Below are 17,110 nucleotides of genomic sequence, written 5' to 3'. Positions count from 1 at the left end.
CTATTTGAAAGCCCGCAAGGCAGAGACAGTTTAAACTGATTATGCAGCAATCAGGGCCCATGACTCTGGATCATTATGGTCACCAGCATTATACACTTAAACAATTGATGCCTTACCAGAGTGTAGCATTGTTAGAGAGTGGTGGAGGACAGAAAGGAAATGATGGAGTGAGAGTGTGGTAGACATTCACTGAGGCAGAAATTGAGTAAGGAAAGAAGGATGGAAAGCATTGGGGCATTTTATGCCACCACAATTGTCTTCTTTTAGTACATTATGTCTGTTGCTATATTGTTTACTTTAGCAATAACTAACTAATGTTTAGTCAAACAATATTACAGATGTCTGTTAAACACTGCAGGGCAGTCATTAGTCTTATTTGGCCATGATTTCGACTTGTGCCAATTCTTCCAAAAACCAATTTAGCCATATTAGTGGAATTGCTCTAGGGATTGCAATGCTGGTGGGTTGGACAGTCAGTCCCCCACTTTGACTGAAATATCTCAATGACCAATGCGTTTTGTATGGACTTTCTTGGTGTCCAGAATCTTATAGATTTTTCCCTAGCATCACCATGAGGTTGAAATTTGTATTCTTTAGTGAAACGTCTCAACAACTTCAGGCTGGAATGCCAGGAAATTTGGTACAGACATCCATGACCCCCCCCCCCCCCCCCCCCCCAGAGGAAAAATGTTATAATTTAATGTTTTCAATATTTACTTTGTTCATTACTTTGGTTTATGAGTAATACTTACAAAACTAATGACATCCCCATCATCCACAGCTATGCGTTTACTGGTAAATAACGAATGTTAGCATGCTAACAGATGGTAAACATGGTTAACATTATACTTAAGGTTAAACACCAACATGCTAGCATTGTCATTGTGAACATGTTAGCATACTAATGTTAGCATTGAACTCACAGAGGACTCACAGAGCTGCTAGCATGACTGCACACTCTTTTTATAAAGTCTGGTTTAAACTTGAACATTTCTAACAATGATGAATTCCTCCTATATTTTTTTTTTCAGGAAAGACCAGCACCTGTTGTCCTCAGTAAACTGCTGGTACCTGGTGTTAAACCAGACAAGGCGTGAGAGCCGTGACCATGCCGCCCTCAGCGACATCTACACCAACAATGTCATCGTCCGTTTGGCCCAGATCAGCGAGGATGTCATCCGCCTGTTCAAAAAGGTCAGTGAAACTATCATCTCTCCCTCTTTGTTTACTACTACTTTCTTATCAGTGGTTCACAAAAAGTCCAGGTGAGATACAAATACCAAAGACATCTCATTTCTAAACCCAGAACCTCATTGATATGCATTGTAGTTACTCCATTTGAGCTGTTGAAATGAAAGCAGCTTGCCTACATCTTTCTCTCAGTCTAGCCTTACATGCAGACTGATGGAGGCACTAAGAAATGTGGTATCATGAGCTCTGTCTCAGGGCACTCTGGACTAGTAGAAGGTGTATAATTTCTGTCTGGCTTGCAGGGCAGTTGAGGCAACATGAGGGAAAATGGAGCCGAGAGGCCTCTGGCCCAGGGCTCTACAGCTCCTTCTTATGCGAGCAACATCTGGCTCATTGTCAGCACATAGCAGAGATGACTGAAGTCTTATCCAAACATCAGAATCCACTTTTCACCTTACAGGCCTTCCTGTAGGTGAGCTCCACTCTGCTTACAAGGCTCCATTCAGATATTACTCTGTGTGTGTGTGTGTGTGTGTGTGTGTGTGTGTGTGTGTATGTGTGTGTGTGTGTGTGTGTGTGTTTGGACATTTTTCAGTGGGTGTCAGAAACTGTGCCAGAACTAAAAAGAGAAAAACACTCCATCATTTTTGAGTTAGGTGCCCCCAGGTAGTTTTTTTCTACATTTTAAAGTGTGAGGGCATGGCACAGCTGCTGCTTGCTGGAAGACATACTAGAAGATAATAAATAATGTATCAAAAATAATGTCATGGAGCTCTGGAGAAGATTAAAAATCTGAAACTGAAATGAATGCAAGAGCTCTGGATGATTCACTGTTGGGCATGACAAGGTGATCAAGGACAAAATGTACAGCTGTTGACAAAATATTTGTTATTATACATAAAAAAAATTACCAAAGCTGTGAATTAAAGTGGGAATGTGTCATATACATTGTATTTATTATAATCATATGTTCAATATGTTATGGTGCTGAAGAGCTGAATATTCTGAAAATGTATTCCATACCTACAGGTGTGGTGTTGATTTCATGCCTCTGTTGAAAGTATATATAAGTATATGTAAATTATGTGTAGAGGGCAGGTTTTCCCTGCTGTCTGCTCTATGCTCCATGTCTCTCAATATAATTTAACTAAAGAGAATACATTAATGAGCTGCAGTGGGTGTAAAGTGTGCTGCATTCTGTCTTTCACAGAGGGATGATTTTAAGAATGTACATTAGCAGGCGTTTCTATAAGGGCTGTGATGACCTGCTACAGCTCTTACAGTGCGTTGCATCACGGTCGCTCACTCTCTGGTTGAACCCTCCCTGCTCCCCCTGAGCCTCTGCAGTACATGCTGCAGTCTGTCTCACTTCAGAGCTACTGATGCATACAGATGCCATTCACCAGCTGCTGGAGCCCTCTGAGGATCTTCCCCATTTATCACATTCAGTCCAATGCTTGTTTGGTTAGGACTTAATGCCAGCACTCCAGATTAAAGCAGAAACAACAACCCCCCACTGCCTTGCTAAGGTTCTTTTGTTTCTTCTCTTTTGGGTGCATTTCTTAATCTCATTTAAGGAGGCAACTGTTGGAGGGAAATTTTGTTTTATGAGCTTTTCTCTCTTTAATGATTAGTTTAGTTTCTGACTCACCAGTAGCAAGTTTTTTCAAGCATACTTATTACAGTTGAGCAGGGTGTGGACCAAAATATTAACTTTCATCTGTCTATGAAGCCCTCTGAACAGTGGGTGGGTGTGGTTTGAGTCGGGCTGTGTGTGTATGTGCACGTACATGACTGAACTGCATGAGTACTGTCTCTGTGTACTGTTACTCTTTGTCTATATGAGTGCAGTGAGGTTTTCTTTTAGCACAGCTCCTCTCCCTGACAGAAAATGAAGCCTCTCATAATGACTCATATGTAAAATGACCACGATGCATCTTGTCCAGTCATTGCGTTGCATCGTTTCTTGTGCACAAGGAGAAATTACTCAGCCGATGACTCTGGTAAATGGTGTGTCAAAGAACGGTAGTGAGCAGATTGGGGTTTACACAACTTCTTATACTATTTTAAATGTCGTCATATTCAGCATACGAGGCATCACCTAGTTTTGGCTGCACCCCAGCAGCCCACCTCGCTCAACTGCAGCTGTTTCACTTGTGTATTTAATTTTAGTTTTCTTGAACTTTTCACTTTCAACAGTTTTTCCTCTCCATCCATCAGCTGTAAAGACCTTAAGATCTGACCGGCAAGTTGAATTTGTTATGATCTTGTAGTGGTTTCACTGTTATTCCCCATAGGTCAGCTTTGATGTTGCCTACTGTAGGCCATTTTCTCCTTCATGCCAAACTGTAGTGCGTCTCACATTACAAGTCTCACTCATCATAGCAGCCAGGCTTTGTGAAGCATTTTAGTTTGCAGCCACTAAAGTTTCTTGGGATTCTTGCACAACATTTACAATCTATTACAATCAACAGTTCAAAAAGCCGGTGGTGTCAGGGTTGTTAATGAGGCTCAGCGTTTTGATCCACCTATACTTTGCTCATTCAAGGTTGAATATCAGTCAAATCAGCATCATATTCCTTCATGTGTCTCCACATCTCCATCTCAAGTGAAAAGTTAATCTACGTTGAATGTATGATTGAATATCTGCTAAATTAAATGTACCGAAACAAACTGTGATGTAATCTAAATCAAACTGTGAGTTTTAGGCTCTCACCACCACATTGTGACATCAAAGGTGACATTTTTGCACCTACAGCTGTAGCAAACCAATTTCGATGTGTAGGGTGAACGTGTGCAATGACAATAAAGACTATCTATCTATCTATCTATCTATTGAAAGACAAATGAGTAACACATATTGATGTGACTGATTATAGTCACATTGTTCAGAGCAGGGCAGCCAGCGTCCTATTTGTGATTGTACTGGTGCAATTTTTTTTTGTATCATCCTCTCTCAAACATAACAAGTTTCAGTAGCTCTGTCAAGTCAGAGGAGGTGTTGTTTCTGTTTTTTCAATGTGCCCGAAAGTCACACTAGAGATATGCTGTTGCAGTTGGTGCATTTTCTCACCTCAAAGTTAAAATTAACGCTTGATGCCTCTCTCTCTCCCACACAAACAGATGTTATTACATTCACTCTGTCAGTCCAGGTGTGTCCCATGATTTTCCTCACAAGACACAATGTGTAACAGTGTGACTGTGGAAAAGTCAAGCTGCATGTGATTCTAACCAAAATGGATGAAACTGGTGGTAGACAGACATGATGGCTCAAACAAGCTTTTCATAATCAGGAAGAAATATAAAAATGGAAATGGATCTTGTTTTTCCTCTCAGTGCATTATTGATTTTTATTTACCATCTTTAGCACACAAACATCAATAGACTGTGTTTTTCTTATATCACGCCTCCTGTTTGACGCACTTCACACATACACATACTCATAGACTCATTTCACACATGTGCACACTCAATTCACTAATGCACACACACACGTACACACATACATAGGTAATGGGTGAAAATGAGACTTAGCAAAAGTCTAAATATGATGCAAAGTAACGCACCATAATCATAGGGAATTAGTTGTGAATGTGCCATTGCTAAAAGATGCATGTCTTAGAGATGAAGTGAAGTAAATCTGCTAAAAATTAAAGTTTGTTCAGTTGATGCATTATTATGATTGTGTAAATATGTATGTAGGTTCCACAACTTGATTTCTGAGCCTCACTATTAATTCAACTAACATTTTTTTAAAAGCATTCTTGTCCCATATTTTCATTTATTTCCTCATGAATGATATTTTATGTTTGGCTGGCAGACAGAGCTGGTGAGAGAGAGGAAGGGGTGGTTGGAGGCAGATGAGGAGGGAAGTCTGTGGCAGTGGGTGGAATGAAATCAGTCTAACCTAGAAACAAATATGACAACGGGCTCAGTCAGGATATTGCCACATAGTCCGTTCCTGCTGAAAATCTTGTTTTTTTTGAAAGTTTTCTATGAGAACAAGACTCAAAATCAATAGATGAACTGACAGCCTTGTGAGGCTACAATACTCAGTGCACACCAAAAATCAAACCTGTTGTATAGATTTAAAAAAAAAAGAAAGGAGAAAGGCTTAAAAATGAAGGGTTTACCTTCTGGTTTGCATTGTAGTGTCAGTCTTTCAGTTTAGAGGTATACTTTATGAACTCACTGTAGTGGAAATTCTGAGCTGTTGGTGGTGCTGGACGAAAACACAGAGGATCACCAAAGTATCTTCATCCCCCGATGTCCTTGAATATCTGTTTCTAAATTCGATGGCCATCCATCAAAAAGTTGTGGAGATATTTCTCTGTGACTCACCAAAGACATAGTGCCAGCATAATCGACTGAGTTTGTTCCAGCAGGTCACTGTCAGCAGCTCAAATGTTGTTTGTTTTCTGCTCGCTGTGTTTCAGAGCAAGGACATCGGGATCCAGATGCACGAGGAGCTGGTGAAAGTGACGAATGAGCTCTACACTGTAAGTAATACGCTGTGTCTCTTACGCATCGATCTCTCGCACCTTATCTCAGCGTTCATCCAGAGTTTTTTTTTTTCCTCTCTGTCTTCCTGACATTTTATTTCATGTTCTATTTTGTTGTGGCCATGCAGGCTATTTTTAATTTGTGTGTCAGATTTTTTTTTTATATTAAAAGGAATCATTCAATTAATTTCCTTGTGATTTCTTTTATTTTTTGTGTACCTGCTCAGTACAAATGGGGATTACGATGATGGTAATCGATGATCAGTGAAAGAAAGAGTTGGGCAGTTGTAAATGGTGAAATGGAACATTTCACTTCTCTCTCAGTTCAACTTTCTGGGCTCAAATCACTCCAACATCTGGTGACTCCTTCAGCTGTGCTCCTGTTCAGGGTTCACGTCACTGGTTTTCTCTGTGGAGGCCTGTGAAATACCTGCCTGTCATAACACATGACTGCATCATTCATTAGATTGTGTTTGCATAATTATAGAGGGGTAGAGAGCTTGTGAGGAATAATATTCAGCTGATTACATAATGTGCATCTTGTTTTCATAACAATAGACCACTCATTCATTTTAGGTCACCAGCTCCAGCTCAGCTGCTTTGTTGTATTTGTTGCTGCCATTTTGCTTTGTTGTGGATAGTCAGTTACTTTAATGACCAGTTTCTCCACTGGTACAATGATTGCTTTATCCTTGTTGTCGCGTTGAAGTAATCTTCTGCTTCGTTTTGATTGTTGCTATCCAACAACGCTCACTTATCTAAAAAGCAGATTTTTTTTTTTTTCATGGTTTCCATGCAACATGTTTTTTTCATAGTGAGCAGCTCTTGGGCATCCTGCAGCTGCTTCCCATATGTTTTCGTTTTATAAAGAGGTGGTGAATGGATATATGGATGGATGTTTCCCATTGCCAAGTGGGATGGCTTTGTCCCAAAAAAAGTCCCACATAATTAACATTTCATTTTGTTTACATTTTATTTGGATTAAACTGTCAACAGATTTTTTTAACAGTCAAAAATCTGTACAACTTAATTAGAGGGGAGTGTTAATGAAGGCAGCATGTCTCAAAATTACTCATTTATGTTTTTAAATAAGGTGTCAGCACATCATGTCATATTGTTCCAACACTGTCACTGAACGTAATCAATTCTCTTCCATAGGTTATGATAAGTTATATGAATATTTCTAATTGACATCATTGTAGCAGAATTTCTTTTCACTTTTTCTCCAGTAAACCATTTATTGTAATTGGTAATAATTGAATAGTTAAAACTGGGATTTCCTGCAGGAAACCCTGCAGATCCATGCACGTATGTTTGGGATAAGGACACTGTACTGGTGCTGCACTGTTACTCTCGGAGGAATTCTTATTGAGGGAGGCTGAGTGCCCAAAACTGGACGAGCTCCATGCAACTTCAGCAGTCTTCTATCCCCTGAGGTGAAACAGAGGAGATGGCAGAGCTATATGACTTATTCATCTGTGCAACGTGATGAGAGTCAAACTACCAAAGGGCAGTATTGGCAACTCTCCCTGATCCTGCCATCTGTACATTTGGATGCTGAATCAGGCAGCGTTATGGGGAGCATGTGTTAGTCCAAAGTGAACATACACTATGTTAATTATGTCAAAAGGACTGCGTTATTGTTCAGATATGTTAAAGACTTACCAAGGCTGCTCTACTCCACACTTGGTGGTTTGTATGATAAATAAAAATGCATCCCCGCTCAGAGGATTATGCCTGCCAATCATTTCCAGTTTGGTTTCCAGTTTGGTTTTTATATTTGTTTTACCCATTCTCCCCTCTGGCTGAGGACAATGCTGCATAATAAAACTCAGATGGTCCCTCCTCTCAGCCTCTGCTCAGCCTCAGCTGCTGTCTGGCTGAGGATTAAAAATCCAAATGTGGACGTGCAGCCTCGTTCTCTCTGTAGATGAGGAAGGTTGTGGGAGTTGTGTGAAACTTCACAGATAAGGTGAAAAAAATTTGTTGTTGCAATAACGTCAATAAAACACATACATTTTCACATCTCATTGTTGTTTTCTCTCTCTAACTACCCATTGCATTGTGACCACTCTTCGGAGGCGTTTCCTTTTTACATAATTTCTTTCTTTTTTTTTATCCCCTAATGACTTTTGTGTTTATGAACCTCAGTGAAGGGTCTCAGGTTGAAAGATATTTGTATTGATTGTTCTCATTAAGCTGCCATTATGAAGCTCTTTGGAACCAGCCAGTGTATAATTAACCACTGCACAAGTGAAGTTGACTCGAGATAGGATATTCCAAGTTACCACCATAAGCTGCGTATAGCAAAGTTTGCCAATTCACAGGCAGGCGAAGTGCCTTGAAATGTTTCACAAGAAATCTGAATTCACGTCACGATGGCCCTGAGGCACCAGTAACACTGACTGTTGGAGGAAAAAAAATATAGCTTTTCATTACTTCTCCCTTGTTAGTATTTGATTGTACAGAAATAGCTAAATCAATAGCGTGGCCACATGGTGATTGCCTTGTGGTATTTTCTAACAGTTTTCACTGGCTGCCAACAAAACAAATTTTCCTGAAAGAAAACTGTGAAATCCCATTTGGATTCCTGGCTGCTCAGTGAGACATAAGGGAGAGCTGTACGACTGTGAGCTGAAGCTGTTACTCAAATATTGTTTAAAGTATGACTCTGCAGCAGCAGCAGAGGTATTAATGAGAGTGAAGATCCTGTTGTCTGTGGCTTTGTCAGTAGCACTGGGTCTGAAATGAGAAATTGGAGCAAAGGCCTGAATGTCTGAGCTGTCAGTCACTTCCTAACCTTGCTTGCAGCATCATGGCTCTGTGAAACTCAGTTTTCCTTGTTTCAGTCTGTGTTAATTTCCTGCTACATCGACTTAATTTCCCCACTGGGATCAATAAAGCTTTAGCTTATCTTATCTTTCTGATCGGCCACCTTGTGTCTGCGCTTCAGTGTCATACACTGTTATTCTTGTGTTCACGTCTACAACACTGACTCTGAAACTCAGAGTCACAGGCGAGGGTGATGGAGTAGCTTTCATTCATTTATTAATTCATACGTGTAGTCACTGATACATGGCAACAATACGCAAGTCATCAAAAAGAAATAACAAAATATCTTAACCTCTGCATATCTGGACATTTAGGATAATCTCAGCATTAATTATTTGTGCACAGGAGGGATCTGGAGTTGTATTAAGGATTTTGTTATGGTTTGTTATTATTTTGATTATTTTTGTATCTTTTATCCCCAGTTATGTTTTTCCATGATATCACCACAACCCCCTTATAGCAGAGTTTTGCAGATTGGCAAAAGGTCAGCATCTTTAAACCACACTAGCCGTGAGGATATCTAGATTTATATCATATTGAAGAATCTACCTCTCTCCTTGCATTCATTATGAAAACCTCTAGCCATTCTCACCCTCCTGAGTTTCTTTCACCAGCTTAGAGACTCTGCTCAGGCGTCAAATAGCCGTAGGCTGCTGTCAGAGGACACGACTATGCACACACCTCCTGTAGACACAGCTGAAGCTCAGTCTTCCTGCAAATTACTTTGTGTCTTTAGCTGCAGGTCCTGTAGTCAGGTGGTTCAAAGTTGGCTAGAAATCTAGCACGTATTCAGAGGAATTTGAAAGAAACAGTTTGACTGCCTGGGGAGGAAGAGAGTGTTAGCCTAGTTTCTCTCTTCATGGAGTAGCTACATCGATGTCAGCTTTGTCACTCTGAGAATAGACCTGTGTCTTTTATTCTATTTATTTCCTTTAGTTCTCAGGTGTTTGCCTTAGAGCTCTTTGTCACTTTGTTGTTCTTGTTGTTCCTGCACAGCCTGGAGAGCAGAGGTATTTTTTTCCAGCAGAGACAGAGGAATAAACAGAGGCTCTTCAAGTGGCAGCACTTGTGAATATTACTATCACAGAGTTGGAGGTCAGTGGAAGATTATAGTGACCCAACGGCAAACATGTGATTTTGATGTGTGGCACTCATAGAGATAAAAGGAGCCCTACTGCTCAAGTGCAGCACCAAGTGACTTCATCACAGGAAACAAATAAATGACTGTTTGTTTTGATTTTCTAACATCCTGAGGTGTTCATAGAAAGGTCTGAATGCTTGAGACGCTTGAAGACGCAGCTCACATCTGGACGTTCCTTTACGAGGCCTGAGAATGAGCTCCTTAGAAGAGGGACTCTCTCAATGAGCATCTGGGACGAGTTAAGAGAGATGCAGGATGCTTCTGTCGTGTCTAATGAGGGTTTTCTGTCACCACAGTCTTGTCATCACCGTGTTGGAGTAGGGTGGAGAGGTGTCTGTGTCAAAATGTGAGTGTCTAAGGAGATCAAAGTAAAGTGGTAACCGTAGAGAACACAGAAAACAATGTTGTCACTCTGCTGCATGAAAGAGCTGGAAATGAACAGGCCTGGGGTGATGAAGAGCTACAGTAGAAATGATGTAGAGCCCAGAAAAGCCACAGTGAGGGGGGAATAGAGGGGTGAGTTGAAGATGTGACAGCCAAGACTAAACCACACACAACCCTGGGCCCCTGGATCCACTTAAAGTATTCCACATGTAGTGACATCTGTGTTACGGCTGTATTGACGGCCCAAATTGATCCACCAGGCCACCATGAAAAAGCTCAAACCAAACCAGATTTTAGAAAGAGAGGAGAGAGAAGCCTGTGAAAGATGTCCTCTGTCCTGTTTTCACCTTATTGCCAGTCACATCTCAGACGTGACAGTGCTGTTATGACAAGTCAGTGCGCAGGTATGGGTCGTTTTGTGAATGGGCACATGAGAATAAAATCGCACGTGTGCTTGTGGAATGGTGTTTGGAGTTTGCCCTAAAAAGACATTTGTTCAACCATCTTTATAACAATACCTGAGTAGCAAAAACAATATTCCCTTCTCGAGTCAATCCATCTTTAAAATCCATCTTTTGACTCTTCAAGTTGCTCAGAGGTGGTGGCCACCTCAGATAGTGAGTAAGAGATTGTTTACGTTTACTTTTACTTTCCCCAGCAGTGGCCATCCCTACATTTTATTGACTAACTGATTCCTGTTAAAAATACTAATGATGCCTTTCAACTACAGGTTTCAGACAAATCCCTTGCACCACGGTCTATTTATTATCTCATATAAGTCTGCAACTAACAATTATTTTCACTATTGATTAATCTCCTGTTTATTTTCTTAAATAATCTATTAATTGTTTAAAATAACAATATTCAGTTTACTGTCATATATGACAAAGAAAACCAGCCAGCTCTCACATTTGAGAAGCCAAAAACAGAGAATATTTGTCATTTTTGCTTGAAATATAACTGAAACGATTCATTCACTTGGCTATCCGACTAATTTACTGTCTAAGCGATTATTCAACTAATAGTTGCAGCTCCAATTTTCTATAAAGCATAGATATAAAACCTCTCCATCCATTTCGTCATGAGTCACTGAGCAGCTGTCGCCCCTGTATTTGTTCCTCTCAGCCTGTGTGCTACCGTATGTACTCTTGATAAAATCTTGCTATTGTGTTAGCTTAGCCTGTGATAGCCTATATGTTAAAATGTGGTGACAGTAAGCCCAGTTAAAGGTCACTCTGTTAAATGTCTGTCACTCATCTCCTGCAGGTGATGAAAACATACCACATGTACCACACTGAGAGCATCAGTGCAGAGAGCAAGCTGAAGGATGCAGAGAAGCAGGAGGAGAAGCAGTTCAGCAAGTCAGGGGATCTCAATGTTAACCTCCTGCGCCACGAGGACCGTCAGCCCAGACGCAGCTCCGTCAGGAAAATTGAGAAGATGAAAGAGAAGGTGAGTATCCCTGAGATAAGACAAGTGTTGTGTCCACATGGACTAGTAGCTCTGTTTAGCTTGATAAAACCCCTGAGTCATCGGTTCAGCATTGAGGCTAGTAGATAGACATTTTAATCAGTTTTTCTTCAGAGCTTGATGATGAGGTTAAAAGAGTTTACTTTTATAAATGGAGAACCAGCTCTGTGTGTTGTCAGAAACTCTCAAGATCATACTGTAGGTCTGCAGCCAGATACACACTGAGCACACTGCCTCACTCCTGGCCAATAATCCAACTCTCCAACTTTCCATCTTGTGCAGATTTCTAGTTTGTTTAAGTCTCTGGCGGTCTCTGGAGCACTTTGTACTTTAGACGCACCCATACATTCTTTACTCTGGATCTCCTTCTTCATGCAAATGAAACCACCATTATTTCTCAGGTGCAGGAAATCAAAAGGCTGTCAGGGCGACAGCCTTTCTCCCTCTTCAGGCTGGTACCCTCAGATATGTTGCTTGGCTTAGGAACCAAACACTATTTATAGCACAGCGTGGCAATGAACATTCTTCTTCTTTTGCCTGTGTCTTCTTCTAAGCTCCTTGTCTCATTACTCCGCCTGCAAACAGGTTGGAAGAGGAAGAGGAAGAAAAAAAGTTAATCTCTTTTCCTCTAACCCACCACTGAAATTTGCATCATAATGGCTTTTTGAAATTGGAAATAAAATGTCCATGTCTACTGAAATGTACAAATAAACAATTCAAATAGTGGGCAAAAGTCTCTGCTTTAGAATTATGATGTTTTTGTTGTTTTTCAAACAGCAGTAATGTTTTTCTGAGATGTGTCTGAATCATCGTGTTGCTAAGGTAGTTTTGTCAATACTGTTAAGTAGCATTAAAATGCTGTTATTTTCTTCACATTATTTACTAAGTACTCACTGCAATTACACATATTTGTATATATTCACACTGTAAATACACATGCACAGGTCCAACCATGTAAAACTTGTATGACTGAACACAGAAAGACATCAGGACTACACATATTTTGTAAAAATATATTTTAAAGGAAACATTTAACCTTTTGGGAAGCACACTTGTTCTTTACAATTAGCTGAAAAGATCCAGACCTTTCTCCACTGTGTGATAAATATGTGGCTGGAACCAGCAGCTGGTTAGCTTAACTTAGCATAAAGCCTGACTGAGAGTGGAATCAATCTTCTCATCCAGCAATTAAGTATTCTTAATGTAATGTTGAGCACATTATAAACATATAAAAAGTACACATTTTAAAACCACCCAAAAAGCCAGAGTCTCTTAAAGTGCTTCTTTGTCAGCATCCGCATTCTGCAGCCTCCGGTACTTAAGTGTTGAGAGACAGAGTAATGACTAAGTACAAGCCCGCCTGCGTCACCTTACACGATACTATCCAGAGGACGCTTCTCTAGAGCCTGTTTCTCCAAACTTTCTCTGCCATCTTTTCCTGTCTGATGGTCCCAAAGCTGCAGCTGCCTGAGCACACACTCAAACCTTTGATTTTCCTGCACTAATGTTTTTTTTTTTTTTCCCCTTCATCTGCTCTGTCTCTTCTCTCCTCCCCAGAGGCAAGCCAAGTACTCAGAGAATAAGCTGAAATGCACAAAAGCCCGGAATGACTATTTGTTGAACCTGGCGGCAACAAATGCAGTTGTGGCAAAATATTACATCCATGACGTCTCTGATATGATTGATGTAAGTATGCGTTAGGCACATGTGTTTGTTTACATCTCTCAGCTGGGATTTCTCATGTTGATTTAACTCTGCAGCACTGTCACTTTTCTCACCATCTGTCCCTATGTCTCATTCACTCTCAGCCTGTTAGCTGTTTGTTTCCAAGCTGCTCTGCTGGCCCCAATGAATGTATTTACCCTCATTTTTTTTTTTTTCAGTATTAATTTCTGCTCAACAAACTGAACGCTGATATGCTGCTGAGTCGTGACATGACAATGAGTTTAGTTCCATGCAGCTTCAGTACAGAGGGGTTTTTTTGAATGGTGATTTCAGTCATTTGTTTTTGTTGATGCTGCTTTTGGGAGCTTTGCTGTGACAAACACAGCATGTCCTTGTGATTTTCTGCCTCGAACTGTCACCAAGGAAAAAACATCACCCAGGACACACACACACACAAACACACACACATATTCTCTATTGTCTATTGTCTGTTCCTCTGTGGTTTCTCTTTTCATGGATCAGAGTAGAGGAAGCAGACTTTCTAAAACTGACTCAAAAAGCAGTAGGTGTTTTATTTCAATAAAATAGTCCCTGAACAGAAAACCTACATATAACATTTGAATATGAAGTAGGTGTTATGCAAATAAGGAGCCAGTAGCACAGCTGGAAAGTCTGATTAAAAGGATGACTGTGTGTAGAAAACCACTAATAGTTGGAAGTTAGTCAAAGTCAGCTGGTGAGCAGAGGCTGAGTTTATTGAGGCATGAATGTGTTTGGCACTGGGCTCTCAGCCCTGACTGACCTGCTCCCAGTCACCCCGCAGACAAACAGATGAAGATTAAGATGAAGAAACCTCTGTTGACCATTTTACTTAATATCATTGGAAATACTCTGGATCTTTTCCTTTTACTGTAGAGATGCACACATACAGCTCCCTTTTCAGGGAGGTGATACTTTTTGTGTTGTTTGCTTCCTTAATTCATTGTCATTGTGCATGTCATTGTCTTTTTTTCCAGTTCCCCCAGTTTTTTTTCTGATCTTGATTGATTTACTTAAAATGAATTGTTTGAGTCATTTTTCAGGCAATTGCTAACCTTTTACTCTTTGTTTTCATTTTCTCCAATGTGAAGATTTGCTGCTTGTCTCCGTTTAATACCATTGTTAACATGGATATTTTGTGGTTTTGGACTGTTGGTCAAACAAAACAAAACATTTGAAGACGTCACCTCGGAATCCCAAATAATCAATACGAATTCCCTACTCTACACAGACTAGGTAGTTTTGCTACCTGTTAATGTCTTTCCAAAATGACATTTCGTGTGTTGTGTTTTTTCTTGTTTTTTGCTTAGTTGCATTCTGCAAGTCAGTGATTGGTGATGACTGAAAACCAAGGCTGGCTTTCTGTCTGTAAAGCCACACTGACTTAAGAAGGCCTTTATTACATTGCAGGACTTACATGACAAATGGCAGTGAATGTTAGTTTTGTGGTCAAAGAGAGTTTTAGTCTCATGGTCTGATGTTCACCTGTCAGACCTTCAGTCTGCCTGTTTCTTCCCCCAACTCTCTGTGCTCATGACCCTGCTTGTCACATTTTTGCTTGAGGCCAGATCCCCACACCTCACTGCATTAGCTACAGTGACAGATGCACATTTTTCAGGTCAGGCATGATAAGATATGATTTCAGTGAGATTTCTACAATATAATGATAAATACTTGAGATTTTAAACTCTTGCAGATAGTATAGTATGGTGCATTACTTTACACAGGTTGTAGCTAAACCTGTCTACATGCAGTGTGATGGTATATGTTGGTAATAGCTGGACATCTTCAGACCCTGATTCATGGATATCCCTGCCTATTTGTTGGATAGCTTTGATGGATCTGCTGATAGGTTCATGTCATCCCAAATCCTGCTGAGCCACAGGGAATGGGATTGTGAGCATAACTAGTTTGACGGCCACGAGCGTCAGAGTCACAACCCACCACACATCAAACCAGACGATCATGCAACGAGAAGTCAGCTTTGTCAGTTGGCATCACTGACTTTAAACCGTTGAAGGGAAATTCAGGATATAGAGTTTACTCCACAACTCTACAATTATACTGCCTAGAAATGATGAACGCCGTGATGAGTAACACTGGTCAGTGCTGTCAGCATGAGAATATATTTAAGCTTGTAACAGGAAAATAAGATTGATATGGTGAAGCCTATATGGCTGTACCTCCGTGGAGAAGTTACATTGTTGCAGCAGAAAAAAGTCCAGAAAGAAAGTAGAATATAACAAGAATTTGATAAAATTGTAACTATGCACACTTTACATCCATTGTGTGTACTGTTGGTTAACATTAGAGCATGTTAAACAGTAAATAAGTAACTTAACAAAACAAAATGAATGCAACATGAAAATAGGTTCATACCACCTATAATAAATAGCAAACATTTGCATGCTTGTTGTAATGTTAATATAGTATGTGTACACCTACTGTTTGCACAGCTCCAATGAGACGGATGAGAATATTAAAAGCAAAGTGGTCAGCAGCATTTGGATTAATCGTGCGTCTGATCTTCTTTTCCTGATCCTCTGCTCCTGCAGGCTGCTGTGGCAGATATGGATATGATATGTGATCTCACTCAGTATGTTTGTTTAAAAAGAGGCCAATTTACTCCCTTTAGTCTTTAGTCTGCTGAAACACTTTGTCTGAGTAGTGCAATCAGGGTTGTGCACCAAAGTAGAGAGACTACTTCCTCAGTGCTTAAAGAGCGCTAAAGAGCGTTTACTTAGTGATTCACAGAGCTGTCAGTTGCCTCAAGCCTCCCTCTAAACCTCCTCATCACCATCCTCTGCTTAATTAGGTTACTTCATACAGCTCGGTGTGATAAGGCTCTGTAATTATCCCTGGTGTCCTACTGTGCCAGCTCCTGTAATTCTGTGAACTCTACTTCTATTTTTGAAAGGTAACCTGTATGCCTGGATGTAATTTGGGATTTAGTCCATGAACTAGGTCTGAACATGACTAAAAGTGCTCAAACTAACAGACTTCACAACAGAGATTTACACCTTCACACACTTCCATTCATTCTCTGATGAATTTATTTAAATTTGTCAAGTTAAAAGAACAACTTAACATCAGCAAAAAATATTGTTTTACTGGCTTCCATTGGTTTAATTTCCTATCTTGCTGCAGTTATGTAAAAGTATACTTTAAGATGTGGTCAGTATACTGTGATATCACTGTTACAGATGCAACACCACACATGTCTGACCATACCCAACAATACCTGGAAGAAACAGACTTGAGAGGGCAGAACAACACAGCTTTTCTGCCTGGTTTTAAGTTACTGATTTCTATTTTGCCCTTCCATCTCCTTATATACAAAGTTTTTTTTTATTGTTATTTAAAATATTTCATCTCTGTAGTGCTGTGACCTCGGCTACCATGCCAGCTTGGCACGCACTTTCCGGACCTACTTATCTGCCGAATACAACTTGGAGACATCTCGCCACGAGGGACTGGATATCATAGAGAATGCAGTGGACAACCTGGACTCTCGCAGTGACAAGCACAAGATCATGGATATGCATAACCAGGTGTTCTGCCCTCCGATGCGCTTTGAATACCTGCCACACATGGGAGATGAGGTGAGAGGCTCTAAATGCTCCAGCTCTCATTAAAGATATGTTTCTGTTGCCCCTGAGTGAGGACATTTTTTGTGTTTGTAACAAAGATGAATCTATTTTGTCTCATCTAAACCATGTGCCATCCTCCTCCTCCTCAGGTGTGCCAGGTGAGCGCCCAGCAGCCTGTCCAGACTGAGCTCCTGATGCGCTACCACCAACTGCAGTCTCGCTTAGCCACGCTAAAGATTGAGAATGAGGAGGTGAGCATTCATGATGGTTCTGTCTGTCCAGCACCACCAACCCCC

The 17,110-nt window shown here is 40.5% G+C and overlaps 1 protein-coding gene across 3 annotated transcripts in view; it reads left to right on the top strand.

Moving 5' to 3' along the window:
* srgap3 (SLIT-ROBO Rho GTPase activating protein 3) overlaps positions 1–17,110 on the top strand; it is a 57,057-nt gene that overhangs the window by 22,758 nt on the left and 17,189 nt on the right. For all 3 annotated transcript variants that reach the window (XR_011693164.1, XM_071494013.1, XM_071494012.1), the window contains exons 3-8: positions 1,032–1,194; positions 5,628–5,690; positions 11,317–11,502; positions 13,078–13,206; positions 16,605–16,826; positions 16,964–17,065. Coding sequence is in view for 2 of the 3 variants with exons in the window: in XM_071494013.1 (XP_071350114.1) it covers positions 1,032–1,194; positions 5,628–5,690; positions 11,317–11,502; positions 13,078–13,206; positions 16,605–16,826; positions 16,964–17,065 (865 nt within the window). In the remaining variant the exon portion in view is untranslated. The remainder of the gene's footprint in view (positions 1–1,031; positions 1,195–5,627; positions 5,691–11,316; positions 11,503–13,077; positions 13,207–16,604; positions 16,827–16,963; positions 17,066–17,110) is intronic.

This window comes from Trachinotus anak, unplaced genomic scaffold (assembly GCF_046630095.1).
Source record: "Trachinotus anak isolate AG129_WGS33_773 ecotype Australia unplaced genomic scaffold, CSIRO_AGI_Tana_v1 ptg000013l, whole genome shotgun sequence".
NCBI classification, from domain to species: domain Eukaryota; kingdom Metazoa; phylum Chordata; class Actinopteri; order Carangiformes; family Carangidae; genus Trachinotus; species Trachinotus anak.
This window is presented reverse-complemented; position numbering and strand designations above follow the sequence as displayed.